Consider the following 16,043-nt stretch of genomic DNA (forward strand, 5'->3'; position numbering starts at 1 on the left):
CTATTTTTGTTGTTAATAGAAATTTCTCAAAATCCAGGTGCTGAGATGAGTGTGATTTTTTACAATATGCCAGGAACTGCAATAATTCTTTACATACATTATCTCCTTTAATGTTAATAACCCTTTAAATAGATGTTATTATACTGAATGATATAAGAGGAAACTGAGGCTCAGAATAGTTAACTTGGGAACAGTTAAGCTGTGATGTAAACCCAGGTTGTTGGACTCCAGAGTCCAGTTTTTAATCACAACAGTAAAAGTAATGGGGTGCAGTATTTTTAGGCCACCTCTTACTTAAAAGATTGATGATGTTTACAGCTCGCTTGTGACCTCCCCTAAAGAGGAAGCATGCTCTTCTCTCTTATGCTGTTGGATTATCATTTCAATTTAGTCACTAACTGAGCTAGGTTTGGCAGGATTGCAGCTTTAGATAGACTTAGTTCATCCTGGGTTTCAAATTTGCTGAAGGAAAGAACCACAGGCTCCCTGCTTTAATCAGACATTCTCCCAAGGGCCATGTGCCTATGGATGATTTCATTATGTCTTTCCAGCCTGGCCTTCTGCACTACACTGAACCCTGCAAAAGTCCCACAGAGGAAAACCAGATATACATTCAGGCTTCTCCAAATCAGTCTTATTGGGCCATGAAAAGCTCTTCTGCATTCTTTCCTCAAGCAGAGTACCTTCATCTCTGGCAGGCTCAGTCCTGAGCCCGTTCCCACACTTGGCGGATGCCCCTAGGAATAAAAGTAGCCACTGGTATCCACTTACCTGGGAAAGGCAAGGCAAGACTCTTCTCTTTCTGAGATTTAAAACCTTTACAACTCTCGGTGCTCACAATTCTCTTATGCCTTTTTTTTTTCCCTTTCTTTTCTGGCCACACCACATGGCTTGTGGGATTTTAGTTCCTTGACCAGGGACAGAACCCAGGTCCTCATCAATGAGAGTGCAGAATCCTAACCACTGGATCACCAGGGAATTTCCTCTTATGCCTTTTTAAAACATATGGTATTTGAAATCTGTTTTTTCCTAGTAGTTATTGCAGGAGTAGTAGTCTTTCCCCTCCCTTTTATAAAACCTAGAAACAGAAATCTTTTACCATAAAACTTTGTGATAAATGTATAGATTCTTTCTTCATATTCAGTTCAGTTCAGTCGCTCAGTCGTGTCCGACTCTTTGTGACCCCATGAACCGCAGCACACCAGGCCTCTCTGTCCATCACCTTTCCCAGAGTCCACCCAAATCCTTGTCCATTGAGTCGGTGATGCCATCCAACCATCTCATCCTCTCTCGTCCCCTTCTCCTGCCTTCAATCTTTCCCAGCATCAGGGTCTTTTCAAATGAGTCAGCTCTTCACATCAGGTAGCCAAAGTATTGGAGTTTCAGCTTGAACATCAGTCCTTCCAATGAACACCCAGGACTGATCTCCTTTAGGATGGACTGGTTGGATCTCCTTGCAGTCCAAGGGACTCTCAAGAGTCTTCTCCAACACCACAGTTCAACAGCATCGATTCTTCGGTGCTCAGCTTTCTTCACAGTCCAACTCGCACATCCATACATGACCACTGGAAAAACCATAGCCTTGACTAGACGGACCTTTGTTGACAAAGTTATGTCTGTGCTTTTTAATATGCTGTCTAGGTTGGTCATAACTTTCCTTCCAAGGAGTAAGCGTCTTTTAATTTCATGGCTGCAGTCACCATCTGTAGTGATTTTGGAGCCCAGAAAAATAAAGTCAGCCACTGTTTCCCCATCTATTTCCCATGTAGTGGTGGGACTGGATGCCATGATCTTCGTTTTCTGAATGTTGAGCTTTTAGCCAACTTTTTCACTCTCCTCTTTCACTTTCATCAAGAGGCTTTATATTTCCTCTTCACTTTCTGCCATAAGGGTGGTGTCATCTGCATATCTGAGATTATTGATATTTCTCCCGGCAATCTTGATTCCAGCTTGTGTTTCTTACAGCCCAGTGTTTCTCATGATGTACTCTGCATATTAAATAAGTAGGGTGACAATATACAGCCTTGACGTACTCCTTTACCTATTTGGAACCAGTCTGTTGTTCCATGTCCAGTTCTAACTGTTGCTTCCTGACCTGCATACAGGTTTAAGGCTATAAGTTCCAGGAAAAGCTGTGATGTTTCTTTAAAGTTATTGATTATTCAGCTTTTAACTTTCCTTAAGTAACATACATGGTGTGTGTGATCATTCTGTGTTTACAAGACTGATCTTGGTATAATGAGTAATCATTTCAGTTTTATCTACCTGGCAAATGCAGGTGTATCTGTTGCTGATCGAGAGGCCAGTCTAGAATTAATTAAGTTGGACATATCCCGTACATTTCCATCTCTCTACATCTTTCAGAAGGTAAGGGTATCTCAACTAGCTTGTAGCAACTATTTTTTTTTAATCCAAAGGAACAAATTCTCTAGATGCATAGCTATTATTTTTTAAAAGCATAACTATAAAAATTGGATGCCTTTATATAAAAAAGGCAAAACTAGTAGGAAAATAGTAAAGGCATTTCTGTTATTTTATTCCACTGACTGAATGCATTGCAGTTAGAATAGCACACAAAGGTACTTGATGAGTTTTCCCTGAAGTGAATTTCTTTGTCTAGTTTCTATTCTGTAAAATATCTGAATTTTAACATTTTTGCCTAGTAAATTGGTAAACTATAAGGAAGTTTGCTCCAAAACTTAATTTTTTTTTCAGAATTGTTGAAATAGGAAGGTTTGTTTTTTGTGCAGAGATTATTATGAAATTGCTTACATTTTATGAGGAGAGTAACGATTACATTTTATATGTATATATGACAAGTCTTTATTCAGGGAATTCTTCTCTATGTCGACAAAGTGAGATTGAACGTTTTACCATTAAGATTAAAATTTGTAATTATTAATAAACTTAATTTTGCGTCTTCATGGTTTTCTTTTGCTGAAATTGTATTATATCAAATGAAAGAATCTGTGTTCATTATAAATTTATTGTGCTAACTTTAGATGTCTTTAAAATTGCATACAACTCTATAGTTTGTATCCATCCATCAAGTAAGTATATTTGACTATTTTGGTTTTCCACAATTAAATATTTTTACCCATACTTTAGAACATATCTTTGCAGAGTGATTAAGTATACTGACTAAAACTAGTCATTTAGGAAATACAAAGTTAATTAACATGTTTTTTGAGAATTAACTTAGAAACAATTATTTGTATAGTTTGACATTTCATTTTTCTCTTCTCTAAGGGTGGCCCATATCATGATGTCTTACATAGCATATTAGGGGCATATACATGTTACCGACCGGATGTTGGTTATGTAAGTATGTGTTTCAATCTGTCTTTTGAATATAAACAGTCTCTCTGTCTTATCTCATAGTAGCTTATGTTGTATTAGCTCTCACATGTCTGTATCTGTATGGTTTTTTTCTTGGTCCTGTCAGCTTATTCTGAGAGGAATTTTCCCTTTCCTGCCAGAGGCTTGTGAAACTGATTACCTGCTTTCTTGGAGAGCAGCTGGGGATTTGACCATTCAATTTGTAAACTTTTATTTATTATCCATCCTGTGTTGCCTTCTCCCCTTTTCCCTGACTCTCCTTTTCCTGACTGTCTCTTTAGAGGTAAACCTCTTATGTTCATCTGGGTTGAGGAAAGGTAGGTAGGTACCTGTACATACAGAGTAGAGGAGAGGATTTGCTCCTTTTACACATTTTTAACCAATCCAAGTTTTAGTCCTTCCTCTCAATTTTAGAGGTGCCTGATAACTTTAGTTCTTGAGCCTTCCAGAATTTGTGGCTGAATTGGCTTGCTGCTGACTGGCTTTCTCCTCGGCACATATTTTAGTCTCAATATTCCCTGTATAGTTAAAATTTCCAAAGTGCTATTGACATCTTTTATCTACTGTCTATATTATTTTCCATTTTCTTTTTTGTTCTTCTAGGTTAATACTTATCATTTTATTTACTGTTATCTTAGTTGGATTTGGAAGGGAAGGGGACAAAGAAAAATGTGTGTTCAACTTGTCATGTTTTACTGGAAATCATAAAACCTTCATTTTCTTGCCTTTGTATTAAAATAGAAACATTTTAGAGATTTCACAATAGGGTGGCTGTCTGATACAACTTACCCTATTTTGTTGCATGTTCATTTGTACATTTGTTTATTCATCCATTCACTCAACAAATATGTACTGTGTGCTTATGGCTATATGCCAGGCTTTGTTCTAGGTATTTTATTCAGCTCTGTGAACAAAAGAAAGATTCCTTTTTGTCTCTTATAATTTAGATGGAGACAGACAATAAACAACAACAAATAAGTAAATCACATGTTATATTAAAAGGTGATAAGTATTATAGAAAAAGCATGACATGGCTTGGGGAGAAAGTAAAGTTTGGGCATGGGGTAGGTTGTAGTATTAAAGCTGTCCTTATGAAGAAACCTCAGATATGCAGATGACACCACCCTTATGGCAGAAAGTGAAGAGGAACTAAAAAGCCTCCTGATGAAGGTGAAAGTGGAGAGTGAAAAAGTTGGCTTAAAGCTCAACATTCAGAAAACGAAGATCATGGCATCTGGTCCCATCACTTCATGGGAAATAGATGGGGAAACAGTGGAAACAGTGTCAGACTTTATTTTTCTGGGCTCCCAAATCACTGCAGATGGTGATTGCAGCCATGAAATTAAAAGACGCTTACTCCTTGGAAGGAAAGTTATGACCAACCTAGATAGCATATTCAAAAGCAGAGACATTACTTTGCCAACAAAGGTCCGTCTAGTCAAGGCTATGGTTTTTCCTGTGGTCATGTACAGATGTGAAAGTTGGACTGTGAAGAAGGCTGAGCGCCGAAGAACTGATGCTTTTGAACTGTGGTGTTGGAGAAGACTCTTGAGAGTCCCTTGGACTGCAAGGAGATCCAACCAGTCCATTCTGAAGGAGATCGGCCCTGGGATTTCTTTGGAAGGAATGATGCTAAAGCTGAAACTCCAGTACTTTGGCCACCTCATGCGAAGAGTTGACTCTTGGAAAGGACTCTGATGCTGGGAGGGATTGGGGCAAGAGGAGAAGGGGACGACAGAGGATGAGATGGCTGGATGGCATCACTGACTCGATGGACATGAGTCTGAGTGAACTCCAGGAGTTGGTGATGGACAAGGAGGCCTGGTGTGCTGCGATTCATGGGGTCGCAAAGAGTGGGACACGACTGAGCGACTGATCTGATCTGATCTGATCTTATGAAGAAAGTAAAATTTAAACAGAGAATCTCTTTTGGTCATGTGTTCTATAATAGAATCATAAAAACATTACATAACCCCTTCATATTTTTTTAAGTTGACATTCATTTAAATTTTTTCATTATAAGTTTCATCATAAAGGATTTAATTTTTAGCACTTATTAAATATTGATATTTTAAAATAAAACTTTTATTTTAAAACTGTATGTGCTCAGTTGCTCAGTCGTGTCTGACTCTTTGTGACCCCATGGTCTGTAGCCCGCCAGGCTCCTCTGTCCCTGGAATTTTTCAGGCAGGCATTCTGGAGTGAGTTGCCATTTCCTACTCCAGGGGATCTTCCTGATTCAGAGATTGAACCTGTGTGTCTTGCGTCTCCTGCATTAATTTCTCTTCCCTTTGAAGGTCCAAGGGATGTCCTTCATAGCAGCAGTTCTCATTCTCAACTTGGAAGAAGCAGATGCCTTCATTGCATTTGCAAATCTCCTGAATAAGCCATGCCAGTTAGCCTTTTTTCGTGTGGATCACAGCATGGTATGAACATTTAGAATGAATTGTTTTTCTTTGTCAGTTTCTATAGTCTGATTGCCCTTACAGAGTAAAATACAGTAATCAGAAGACCAAGGTGATCTAAAATAAGCCTTTCATTGAATTACAGTTTTATGAATGCTTGATGAAAACACTCAGAAAGAGGTGCTAAGCAAGATTTTCTATTAACTTATGAGTAAGGATTTAATTTCTCAATTTCTCGAGTATACTCTTAAATAATTTTGTTGAAATTTCTATCTTTAGATGTTGAAATATTTTGCAACGTTTGAAGTATTTTTTGAAGAAAATCTCTCCAAACTATTTCTTCATTTCAAATCTTATAGTCTTACACCAGACATATACTTGATAGACTGGTAAGTTATAGAATATAGTAATTAAAAGGAAACAGAGTAAAACTTTTTGCCTAAAGTAAATCTGATGCACAGGATCATACATATAAGAAAAACTCTTCTCTTATGTATAAAGAAACCCTCACATTTTTGTTGGGAGGCATTTGATTAAGAATGTGAACTCTGGTTTGAAATCAGAATCCCTGTTTTTTGTATTTCAATTTCCAAACTATAAAATGGGAATAATAATATCTCTATCCTGAGTTGTTTTGAGAGTGTTTTACATGGATTATCTCACTCAATGCCAGGTACATACTAAGCTCTGAGAAAGAATTAGTTTGCTATTCCTTTAATATTCTTAACATACAAGGGTTTATGATAGTTATGATAGGTTTTCTTTACTGAGAGCTTTGTTTTTTCCAAGGCCTTATCCAGTTTTCTGACCAAGTATTGATGCCTTATTTAAGTGCTAATGCCTTTTTTTAACTTTACAATTCTAGCTCTTGTATTCTAACTTGGAAGGTTTGCGTAGGACTCTGCTGAACAGTAGCAGTAGATTATTTAGACGGGGGTGAATTTTGCCCAAGAGATAGAGCAGTCGATCTTAAGATAGATTGTTAAGAGTACATATGAAATATTTAAATCTTAAATCCTAATCATTAAAAATCAGTGGGTTTCATATAAGTGATAAGATTTAATATAGATAATGGCATTGATCAGCTATCTTTATGGTTGTTTGAGGTTTTTTCTACTTAGACTTTAAAAAAAAGACTAAGTTATTTTTCAACGTATTCTCCTGTTCCCATTAGGAACATTAGAGTTCCTTTGGGTAGGACCTAAGATCATGGGGAGAAGGGTTTTCTATTACGGGACCTGAAGGACCAAGATCAAATACTAAATCTGTAAAGAAGGTGGTAAAACTGCTCAGTTGTCCATCTTAAGAACTGTGAACATGAGCCAAAACAGGATCACAACTGATAAAGGGAGCAGGATGAAATTAATACTGAGTGAGTACTGTATACTAGAAACTGCTTTGGCACTTCTAATACCCTTTCACATTTTGAACAGTGAGTTAGTATTCTCTGTACTACCAATAGTATGCTTTAGGTTTTCTGGAGGTTTTTTTTTTTTTTGGCCGGGCCTTACAGCTTTTAGAATATTAGTTCTCTGACTAGGGATAGAACCCAAGCCCTCTGCAGTGGAAACCAGACTTCTAACCACTGGACTGTGAGGGAATTCCCTCTGCTTTCTGTTATGCAATTAAATATGTGTTTATAATTTAAGAAGTAGTCATGAATTTTTGTTTCATTCCATTGAGCTTGTAACATACAAAGCCCAGAACCAATGGTGCAAGAAAAAAGAGGAATAAGTAAGTGGCAGTGCTAATGAGGATTTATTTCATTTTTTGGCGGAAGAGCCTTTAGTTAGTTGCCTTGCTTATGTTTCATCAGCAGTATCTCAGATAAAGTTTGTGTAAAAAATGTGTACCTTCTTTGCCAAGGTAACATCAAGAGAAGTTCTCTAGCATTTTCGCCCCCTACTTCCTCAACTACAGTGCTACTCCAAAGTACTACTGAATAAAGACATGATCAAACATTATCAGAAAGGATGGGAAAAACCTTTGGTGATTCTATTGGAAGGTACACATGCTCCCAAAGAAGTAGTAAGTAAAGTTTGGTGAACGGAAAAACAGTAGGTATTTGTGAAGAGGAAGAAAAGGAGAGAAGTCAGGCTTTATGGTTTTGTATTTAGGCTAATATAAGGTACTTGACCTCATACGGTAATAAGTAACTTTTACTGAGCATTTCTTATGTGCCATTCACTATTCTAAACACTTTACATTTAGGTAATTTTATTATCTTTGTTTACTAATGAGCAGACTGAGGCACAGCAAGGTTAAGTATCTTACTCAGGGTACATAATCAATAAACTGCAAATCTAAGATTCAAACTCAGGTACACTGGTTTCAGTGTCCATACCCTTAACCATGAGGTTATTCTGCCACTGTAGTTTGTATTAGGCTGTATCGCTGCATAAGATTGTAAATTCACATACTTCTGTTATTTATTACTTAATTTTCCACTACTCAAGTTGAGGGAAGGAGCCATATCTTATTTGCCTTTTCAGCCCTAATTTAAGCACTTCTTTTTATATAGAGATGCTTAATGAGTGACTGAATAAATGAATGAAAAATTTTAATGACTTTTTCCCCCCTAATTTTAGGATCTTCACACTCTATAGCAAATCACTACCACTTGATCTGGCCTGTCGAGTATGGGATGTATTTTGCAGAGATGGGGAGGAATTTTTATTTAGGACTGGATTAGGAATCCTCCGATTATATGAAGATATTCTTCTACAGATGGACTTTATTCACATAGCACAGTTTCTAACTAAATTGCCAGAAGATATCACATCAGAAAAACTGTTCAGCTGTATTGCAGCCATTCAGATGCAGAATAGTACCAAAAAATGGACTCAGGTAGAGTGACATTTTCCTACTTCTAACAGATGTACTAAAAGTTTGTTTTTAATTAAAAAAAAAAAGTTAACTATTTGTCAAATGGTAGTGCTTAAGTTTAAAAAAAAGCTTTAAAAATAATTTTTGACTTTGAAAAAAATATTGCTTCTCTTTCACCTCTCCAGACCTATGGCTTTATTTTTTATGTAAGTCCAGTAATATTTTGAGTTTAGTGAAGTGCAGCCTACAATAGTCATGTATTTGCCAGGGTAATTATATAAGCACCTTGGTAGTTCAAATAGACAACAATTGTATTAAATACCTGAATGTGTACTAAGGGTTTGCAATAAAAAGAATGTAATGTATGATTCTGACTTTTTAGATGCTTAATCTTGTTAGGGAAGCAAATATATTGACAGTCTAAAGTTATATGACATAAAAAATAGTGTTAACACTTGCTTCATGAATGATGGACAGTAGGCATAAGTTCACAGTTTTATTGCTTATGAAAATGAAAATATAAGAATATTGGTCCAGTCAATGTAAGGCAAAAACCACTATATTATAAAGTAATTAGCCTCCAATTAAAATAAATAAATTAAAAAAATAAATATTGGGAAAATGCAAAAAAAAAAAAAAAATGAATATTGGTCCAGGAAATGTTTTGTTACCTAATAGTAATTTTATAATATTGGAAAGTGATGAAAACTGGAATCTAACTGTCTATCATAAAATTGGGTTGAAACAAACAAGAGGATTTGAGAATGACTCTTTCAGAGAGCAAAGTTATGTATGCTAAAGCTTTTTCATGTTAATAAATTATAGATTTTAAAATCTCTTTAATCTGCATGGTTGTTGTTTTTAGCATTAATATTTACTTTATATAATTTCCAGGTCTTTTCATCTGTGATGAAGGATATTAAAGAAGGAGACAAGAATAATAGTCCAGCTCTGAAAAGCTAACCTTCAAAATTAACAAAATAATTGCAATATAATAAATGTTGTTTGATAAAAGTTTTCATTTCCTATGTAAAAAGCATTGTAGAAAATGCTGAAGAAAGCTAAAAGAATCAAGACATGGAAAACTACTGATTTTGAATTCCATGGGGCTGAAGTAAATGAGTAACCCATTGACAGTATTAATTTAAAAAGTATTTTATAGGGAGAGCCATTTTACAAAGGAGAAAATTTAAATGGCTAGTTCATACTCCGTAATATGGAGTGAATAGTTTAATGCAATACATTTTTTAATAGCTTTGGATATAGTTCAAAATTTTTACATCTTTTCTTTAACTATTAGCATAAAGGCACTTTGGAGGTCAGAACAGGCTATTTAAATACTACTTTAACTTCTAAAATACTATTTGAAATAAACGCCTTAGTACAGATATTATCTCCAGTTCCAAACATTTGAAGATATTATAGACCAATAATAAGCAACTTTGATTGTAAAGTGTTTATGTCACTGATGTTGTTTATATTCATTCCCACGTTGGGGCAAATTTGGGTTATTTGGGAACTGGAAATATTGGTAGGAGATTGTTTAGCACTTATGTAAGTGTTTTCCACAGTATCATGTCTGTCTGTTTTTGAAAGGAAATTGTTTCTTTTTTTCAAGGAATTTCTGTCACTCAGAGGAATTTAGCTTTTCTGTTTCTAGTCTAAGAAATTGTTCATCTAGTAATTTAAGAAAGCTAACTGGTAGAAGAAAATTTCTTTGCACTTTAATGGACTGAAGACTTTTTGGAGGGAGTAAGTCCATAAATATAAATGAGGTTTTTCACTGGTAAGAGTAAAAAGTAATGAATTCTGAGAGTTCTTAAATAGCATGCTACTTGGCAAGACTTTAAGTTTGTTAGTTAAAATTTTTTCGCTGTCTGTAGAAACAAAATTTGTTAATTCCAGTTTGAATTTTGAAACAACATGTAGCCAAGTCCGTGACTTGTAAAACCCTGTGTATAATTTTCTAATCAATGGAAATGAGAGTAAAAGAAAAATTTAATTTTTTTCTAATGAGTTTAATTTTGATGATATAGTGGATAAAGGAATGATTAATTATTGGTAACCTGACATTAAATTTATTATGATGTTTGATTCTTGAGCTTAAAATAAATCACTTTATTATTATTGATATCTATATAACATGGTATTTGGTTAATACACTTATAGTGTGCTTTTATGTTGCACTTTGGTTTGAAACAACACTTAAGCACACTATTTCTGTTAGTGGTATATAGTCTTCAAACTAACAAGTCTGAGAACTTTGTTAGTGTAGTGACTGCCTCTTTAGGAATATGGGACCAGATGGTACCCATGTATTTTTACCCCATGGGTCATTCTAGCCTAGGGACCACTAATGGAGCCCTCAGAAGTTAACTCCTGTCATAGGAGCTTTCTTAGTGGAAACTAGTAGTGTAATAAAATATTGAGGGAGTACTCAGGGTCTTAATAGGTTTTAGAATGACATGTTAACTCTGGTAACTACTTCCTTGGTATTGGTGGCCCTGATAGAGGGAACGAAACCCCTGGCAGTAATCTCATTGAGGTTGTACTACCTGCCAAAATTTAATCTTACTTTTGTGTATTTGTTTCCTAAGTTGGGCCTACGTTACTGTATTTCTTTTTCTCATTTTTATTATTGTACAGTTTCTTTACCTTTCAAGTATAAATGTGTATATAAAATGTAAATACAAGGAATTTACTAAAATCCACTATTAACAATTACTGTGTAAATAAAACTTATAAGCAGAGTAATTACTTGAAATGAGTCTTCATTATTTGGGGGATATTTAACTACATGTGGAGATAAAAAGGGAATAAACTCTTCTTCCAGATTTCTCTTCCTGAGGATGACTGGGCCTTTTGGCTTTTGAGATTGCCAGTACTGGTAGTGAGAAAGTTGTATCTTCCTTAAACCTCTTATACAGGCATTATAGAGTTACTCGTTATTCACATGGTCAGTGTATGGCAGTTTTTTGGGTAAAGTATATTTTCAATTAAAAAATAACTTGCCTGGGAGAGATGTGGAAGGGAGGTTTAAAAGGGACGGGACATATGTATACCTGTGGCTGATTTATGTTGATGATGGCAGAACCCATCACAATATTGTAAAGTAATCATCTTCCAATTAAAAATAAAACTAAAAAAATAACTTTCCTAAAAACCTCAAGATAATGTGAAATTGAATATGATGTTTTGTCTGTCTAATCAATATTTCTCTCATTGTCCTTTTAGCCCTGGTCTGCATTGTATTGTTTAAATGCTACTGGAAGACTCCAGTAACTAGCATAGCTTTCTAAAATCAGAACACATAGTTTTTGCTGATTTCTTTTGCAGTGATGACCTTCATATAATGTTATTGATTTGAGTATACACACACACACACACACATATATATATATAAGCAGAGTGTGTGTGTGTGTGTGTATATATATATGTATATATGCATACTTTAATTGAGGTATAGTTGATATACAGTGTTATGTTAGTTTCTGGTGTACAACAATATGATTCAATTCAATTATATATATATTCTTGCTTTCTGTTGAACAACTAAGGATTGAGGAAAATTTCTTCCCCTCTGACACCACCCAGGAAAACTAACTCACCAAGATGACTGAAACCCTCACCTTAAGTACTATCTTCAGCTGAAAACCAAAGATGTTAGGAGTATGGTTTGAGACTTCAAAGGGGAAGCAATTGACATGGAGATGAAAAGCAAATGTTTGGTAAACAGATGTTTGCTGGGCCTTGCAGAACAGTGAGTGGACTCTGATCTCTCTCGGCCCTGCAGAGTTTTCCCCACCTCACCTAGTCTATATTCTTAGTTCTATTACAGAATAGACCCTCTATCAAAATTCTTTTTTGGCAGATAAGGGGGCAGTAACAAGAAAAACTTACTGAGTCTTCTGTTTCTTAAAAATAATTAGCCTAATTTAACCTTCACACCAAAAAGACACATTTTGGGGTGACAAATTTTGCTTTCCTACAGTGCTGGTGGCTCAGCTGTAAAGAATTCACCTGCAGTGCAGGGGCCGCAGGAGACATGGTTTGATCCCTGGGTCAGGAAGATTCCCTGGAGGAGGGCATGGCAACCCACTTCAATATTCCTGCTTGGAGAAGCCTGGCAGGCTGCAGTGCATAGGGTAGCAAAGTCGGACACAACCAACTGAACATGCATGCACGCACAGTGCTAAAACCATTTATTTGGACTTCACTGTTTGACAACATGTGAAAGTCACCCAGTCATGTACCACTCTTTGTGACCCCAAGGACTATAGAGTCCATGGAATTCTCCAGGCCAGAATACTGGAGTGGGTACCTTTCCCTTCCCCAGGGGATCTCCCCAACCCAGGGATCGAACCCAGGTCTCTCGCATTGCAGGCAGATTCTTTACCAGCTGAGCCACCAGGGATGCCCAAGAATACAGGAGGGGGCAGCCTATCCGTTCTCCTGTGGATCTTCCCAACCGAGGAAACGAACCGGGGTCTCCTGCGTTACAGGTGGATTCTTTACCAACTGAGCTATCAGGGAAGCTATCACAACATGCAAAGATGAAAATTATATCATGTTTTTAAACGATTAAAAACTTTCTTTTTTTAATTTCAGGGAAATTAGCCCCTTCAGAGAGAGAAGAAAACCTTGCCCTTTAAAAAAACTGTTTGCTAGAAATACAAACCAAAACTGCAATGAGGTATGAATGGCCATTATCAAAAAGTCTACAAATAATAAATCTGGAGAGGATATGGGTAAAGGGTACCCTCTTACACTGTTGGTGAGAATGTAAACTGGTATAGCCATTACAGAGAACAGTAGAGAAATCCCTTGAAAAACTAGGAATAAAGATACCATGTGATCCAGCAACCCTACTCCTGGGCATATATTCTGAAATGATGAAAACTCAAATTTGAAAAGATATATGCACCCCAGTGTTCATAGCAACACTGTTTACACTAGGCTAGACATGGAAGCAATCTAAGTGTCCGTCGACAGATGAATGGATAGAGAATGTGTTATGCGTGCATGCATACACACAAACACATCAGCTATGACAAAGAATGAATGCCATTAGTAGTGTTGACTTAAAAAATGCACCACTTGAGAACTGTGAGTTAAGTTCTATTTGGGGCAAAATGAGGACTGCAGCCTGCGAGACAGCACCTTAGCAGATAGTTCTGAGAAACTGCTTCAAAGAGGCAGGGGAGAAAGGTCAGTATACATATGGTTTTTGGTGAAAAGAATATATGCAATCAAGCACATATTTTTCCAGAAGGTTTCTACAATCTCATGAAGCCTTTCCTAGTCAAAAGGAACAGTCATCACCATGAAGGATTTTAATGTTTTTCTAGATATGAGAATTGGGCTCGTAAACTCAGCTCTTAGAATATCTATCTGAAGACCTGTCCTGCCAATTTTTCCCTGAGTACAGAGTGCATTTCTGTTCTCCACTCTGAGCTCCTTCAATGGGTGTTGAAAGTCAGCAGCTACAGCAGCACATGATTTCATCCTTTGTAGAGGTAGATGGCAAGCACCCATGGAAAGTGCCAATTTGTTGTTGACAGCACCAAGATGGATGGACCTAGAGATTATCGTACTAAGTGAAGTAGGTCAGAAGACAAATACATGATACCACTTATATGTGGAATCTAAAAAATGATGCAAATGAACTTACAAAAAAAATAGAATCAGACATAGAAAGCAAACTTAAGGTTACCAAAGGGGGAAGAAGAGTTTAACAGATAAACACTGCTGCTGCTGCTAAGTCGCTTCAGTTGTGCCCGACTCTATGCGACCCCATAGACGGCAGCGCACTAGGCTGCCCCGTCCCTGGGATTCTCCAGGCAAGAACACTGGAGTGGGTTGCCATTTCCTTCTCCAATGCATGAAAGTGAAAAGTGAAAGTGAAGTCGCTCAGTCATGTCTGACTCTTAGCGACTCCAGGGACTGCAGCCCACCAGGCTCCTCCGCCCATGGGATTTTCCAGGCAAGAATACTGGAGTGGGGTGCCATTGCCTTCTATATATAAAATAGAAAACCCACACAATTTCATGGCTGCACTCACTGTCTGCAGTGATTCTGGAGCCCAAAAAAAATCTGTTGCTGCTTCCACTTTTTCCCCATCTATTTCCTATGAAATGATGGGACTAAATGCTATGATCTTAGTTTTTTGAATGCTGAGTTTTAAGCCCGATTTTTCACTCTCCTCTTTCACTCTCATCAAGAGGCTCTTCGGTTCTTCTTCACTTTCTGCCATTAGAGTGGTACCACCTGAGGTTGTTGATATTTCTCCCGACAATCTTGATTCCAGCTTGTGATTCATCCAGCTGGGCATTTCGCATGATATACTCTGCATAGAAGTTAAATAAGCAGTGTGCCAATATACAGCCTTGTTGTACTCCTTTCCCAATTTTGAATCAGTTCATTGTTCCATGTAAGGTTCTAACTGTTGCTTCTTGACCTGCATATAAGTTTCTTAGGAGACAGGTAAGGTGGTCTGGTATTTCCATCTCTTTAAGAATTTTCCACAGTTTTTTGTGATCCACAGTCAAAGGCTTTAGCATAGTCAATGAAGCATAAGTTTTTTTGGAATCCCCTTGCTTTCTCTATGATCCACTGAATGTTGGCAATTTGATCTCTGGTTCCTCTATCTTTTCTAATCCCAGCTTGTACATCTGGAAGTTCGCAGCACAGTGACAAACGTGTCAGGAGATATACCAGTGCAAACAGTGTCAGGTGTGGGACCAGATATTAGATGAAATTTCTGTCTTTTGAAAATCAGATGAAATTGTTTGAATTCCATCCTATTTGTGTTTGGATAAATCGGCCCCATTTGATCTCTGGGGAATTAGAAGGGAAGTTATTGGCCTTGAGCTGATCACTGAAGCTTGCAGAGCAGACTACAAGGAACAAAGTAGGGAAGAGCAACAGATGAAGTAAAGTTTTGGGTAGGTTGGCCACAATTGAGTTCTAAAGAGAGAACAAGAAAAGACTCAGCACATTAGGGGAAAACCCTGTAAAAAGTAGTGTTTGAAAAATTAGGAAAAGAAATTTTGGAATTGATTTTAGGTTGAAAATCTTAGTAATGTGAGACTGACTGATAGCTATTGTCCTTGATTAGAAAAGGTAGGATTTAAGAGTAATTATTAATGGAGGTTATTATTTATCTTAATGCAATCTGAATTGGCTTTCAAAAGACTTGGGTTTGGCTACTATTTTATCACAAAATGACTGTAAGCTTGTGGCTAAGTTAATTTATCCTCTGGCAGCATGTTTTCCCACCTATAATGTAGGAATAAAAACAATCTTCTCTGCTAATCTCAGTGTTAAAGGTTGCTGAAGATGGTTATAGTGCATTGTAGACCCTTAAGTTTTGTACAATTACAATTAGTAAAGGAGTTGGGAGTCTGAAGTCTATGGGGTCGCAAAGAGTCGGACACGACTGAAGCGGCGCAGCAGCAGCAGCATAGCATGGGA

The 16,043-nt window shown here is 36.8% G+C and overlaps 1 protein-coding gene across 9 annotated transcripts in view; it reads left to right on the plus strand.

Annotated features, from left to right (window-relative positions):
• Positions 1–11,324, plus strand: part of TBC1D12 (TBC1 domain family member 12) — a 119,506-nt gene extending 108,182 nt beyond the window's left edge. For 8 of the 9 annotated variants that reach the window (XM_070780507.1, XM_070780506.1, XM_070780505.1 and 5 more), the window contains 6 exons: positions 2,279–2,367; positions 3,250–3,321; positions 5,637–5,765; positions 6,024–6,133; positions 8,333–8,591; positions 9,465–11,324. In XM_070780507.1, the coding sequence (XP_070636608.1) occupies positions 2,279–2,367; positions 3,250–3,321; positions 5,637–5,765; positions 6,024–6,133; positions 8,333–8,591; positions 9,465–9,533 (728 nt within the window). In that variant the 3' untranslated portion in view covers positions 9,534–11,324. Of the gene's footprint in view, positions 1–2,278; positions 2,368–3,249; positions 3,322–5,636; positions 5,766–6,023; positions 6,134–8,332; positions 8,592–9,464 lie in introns of those variants that run through there. The other variant, XM_070780504.1, reaches the window with a different exon arrangement.
• Positions 11,325–16,043: the final 4,719 nt, after the last annotated feature.

Source organism: Bos indicus, chromosome 26, assembly GCF_029378745.1.
Source record: "Bos indicus isolate NIAB-ARS_2022 breed Sahiwal x Tharparkar chromosome 26, NIAB-ARS_B.indTharparkar_mat_pri_1.0, whole genome shotgun sequence".
Lineage (NCBI taxonomy): Eukaryota > Metazoa > Chordata > Mammalia > Artiodactyla > Bovidae > Bos > Bos indicus.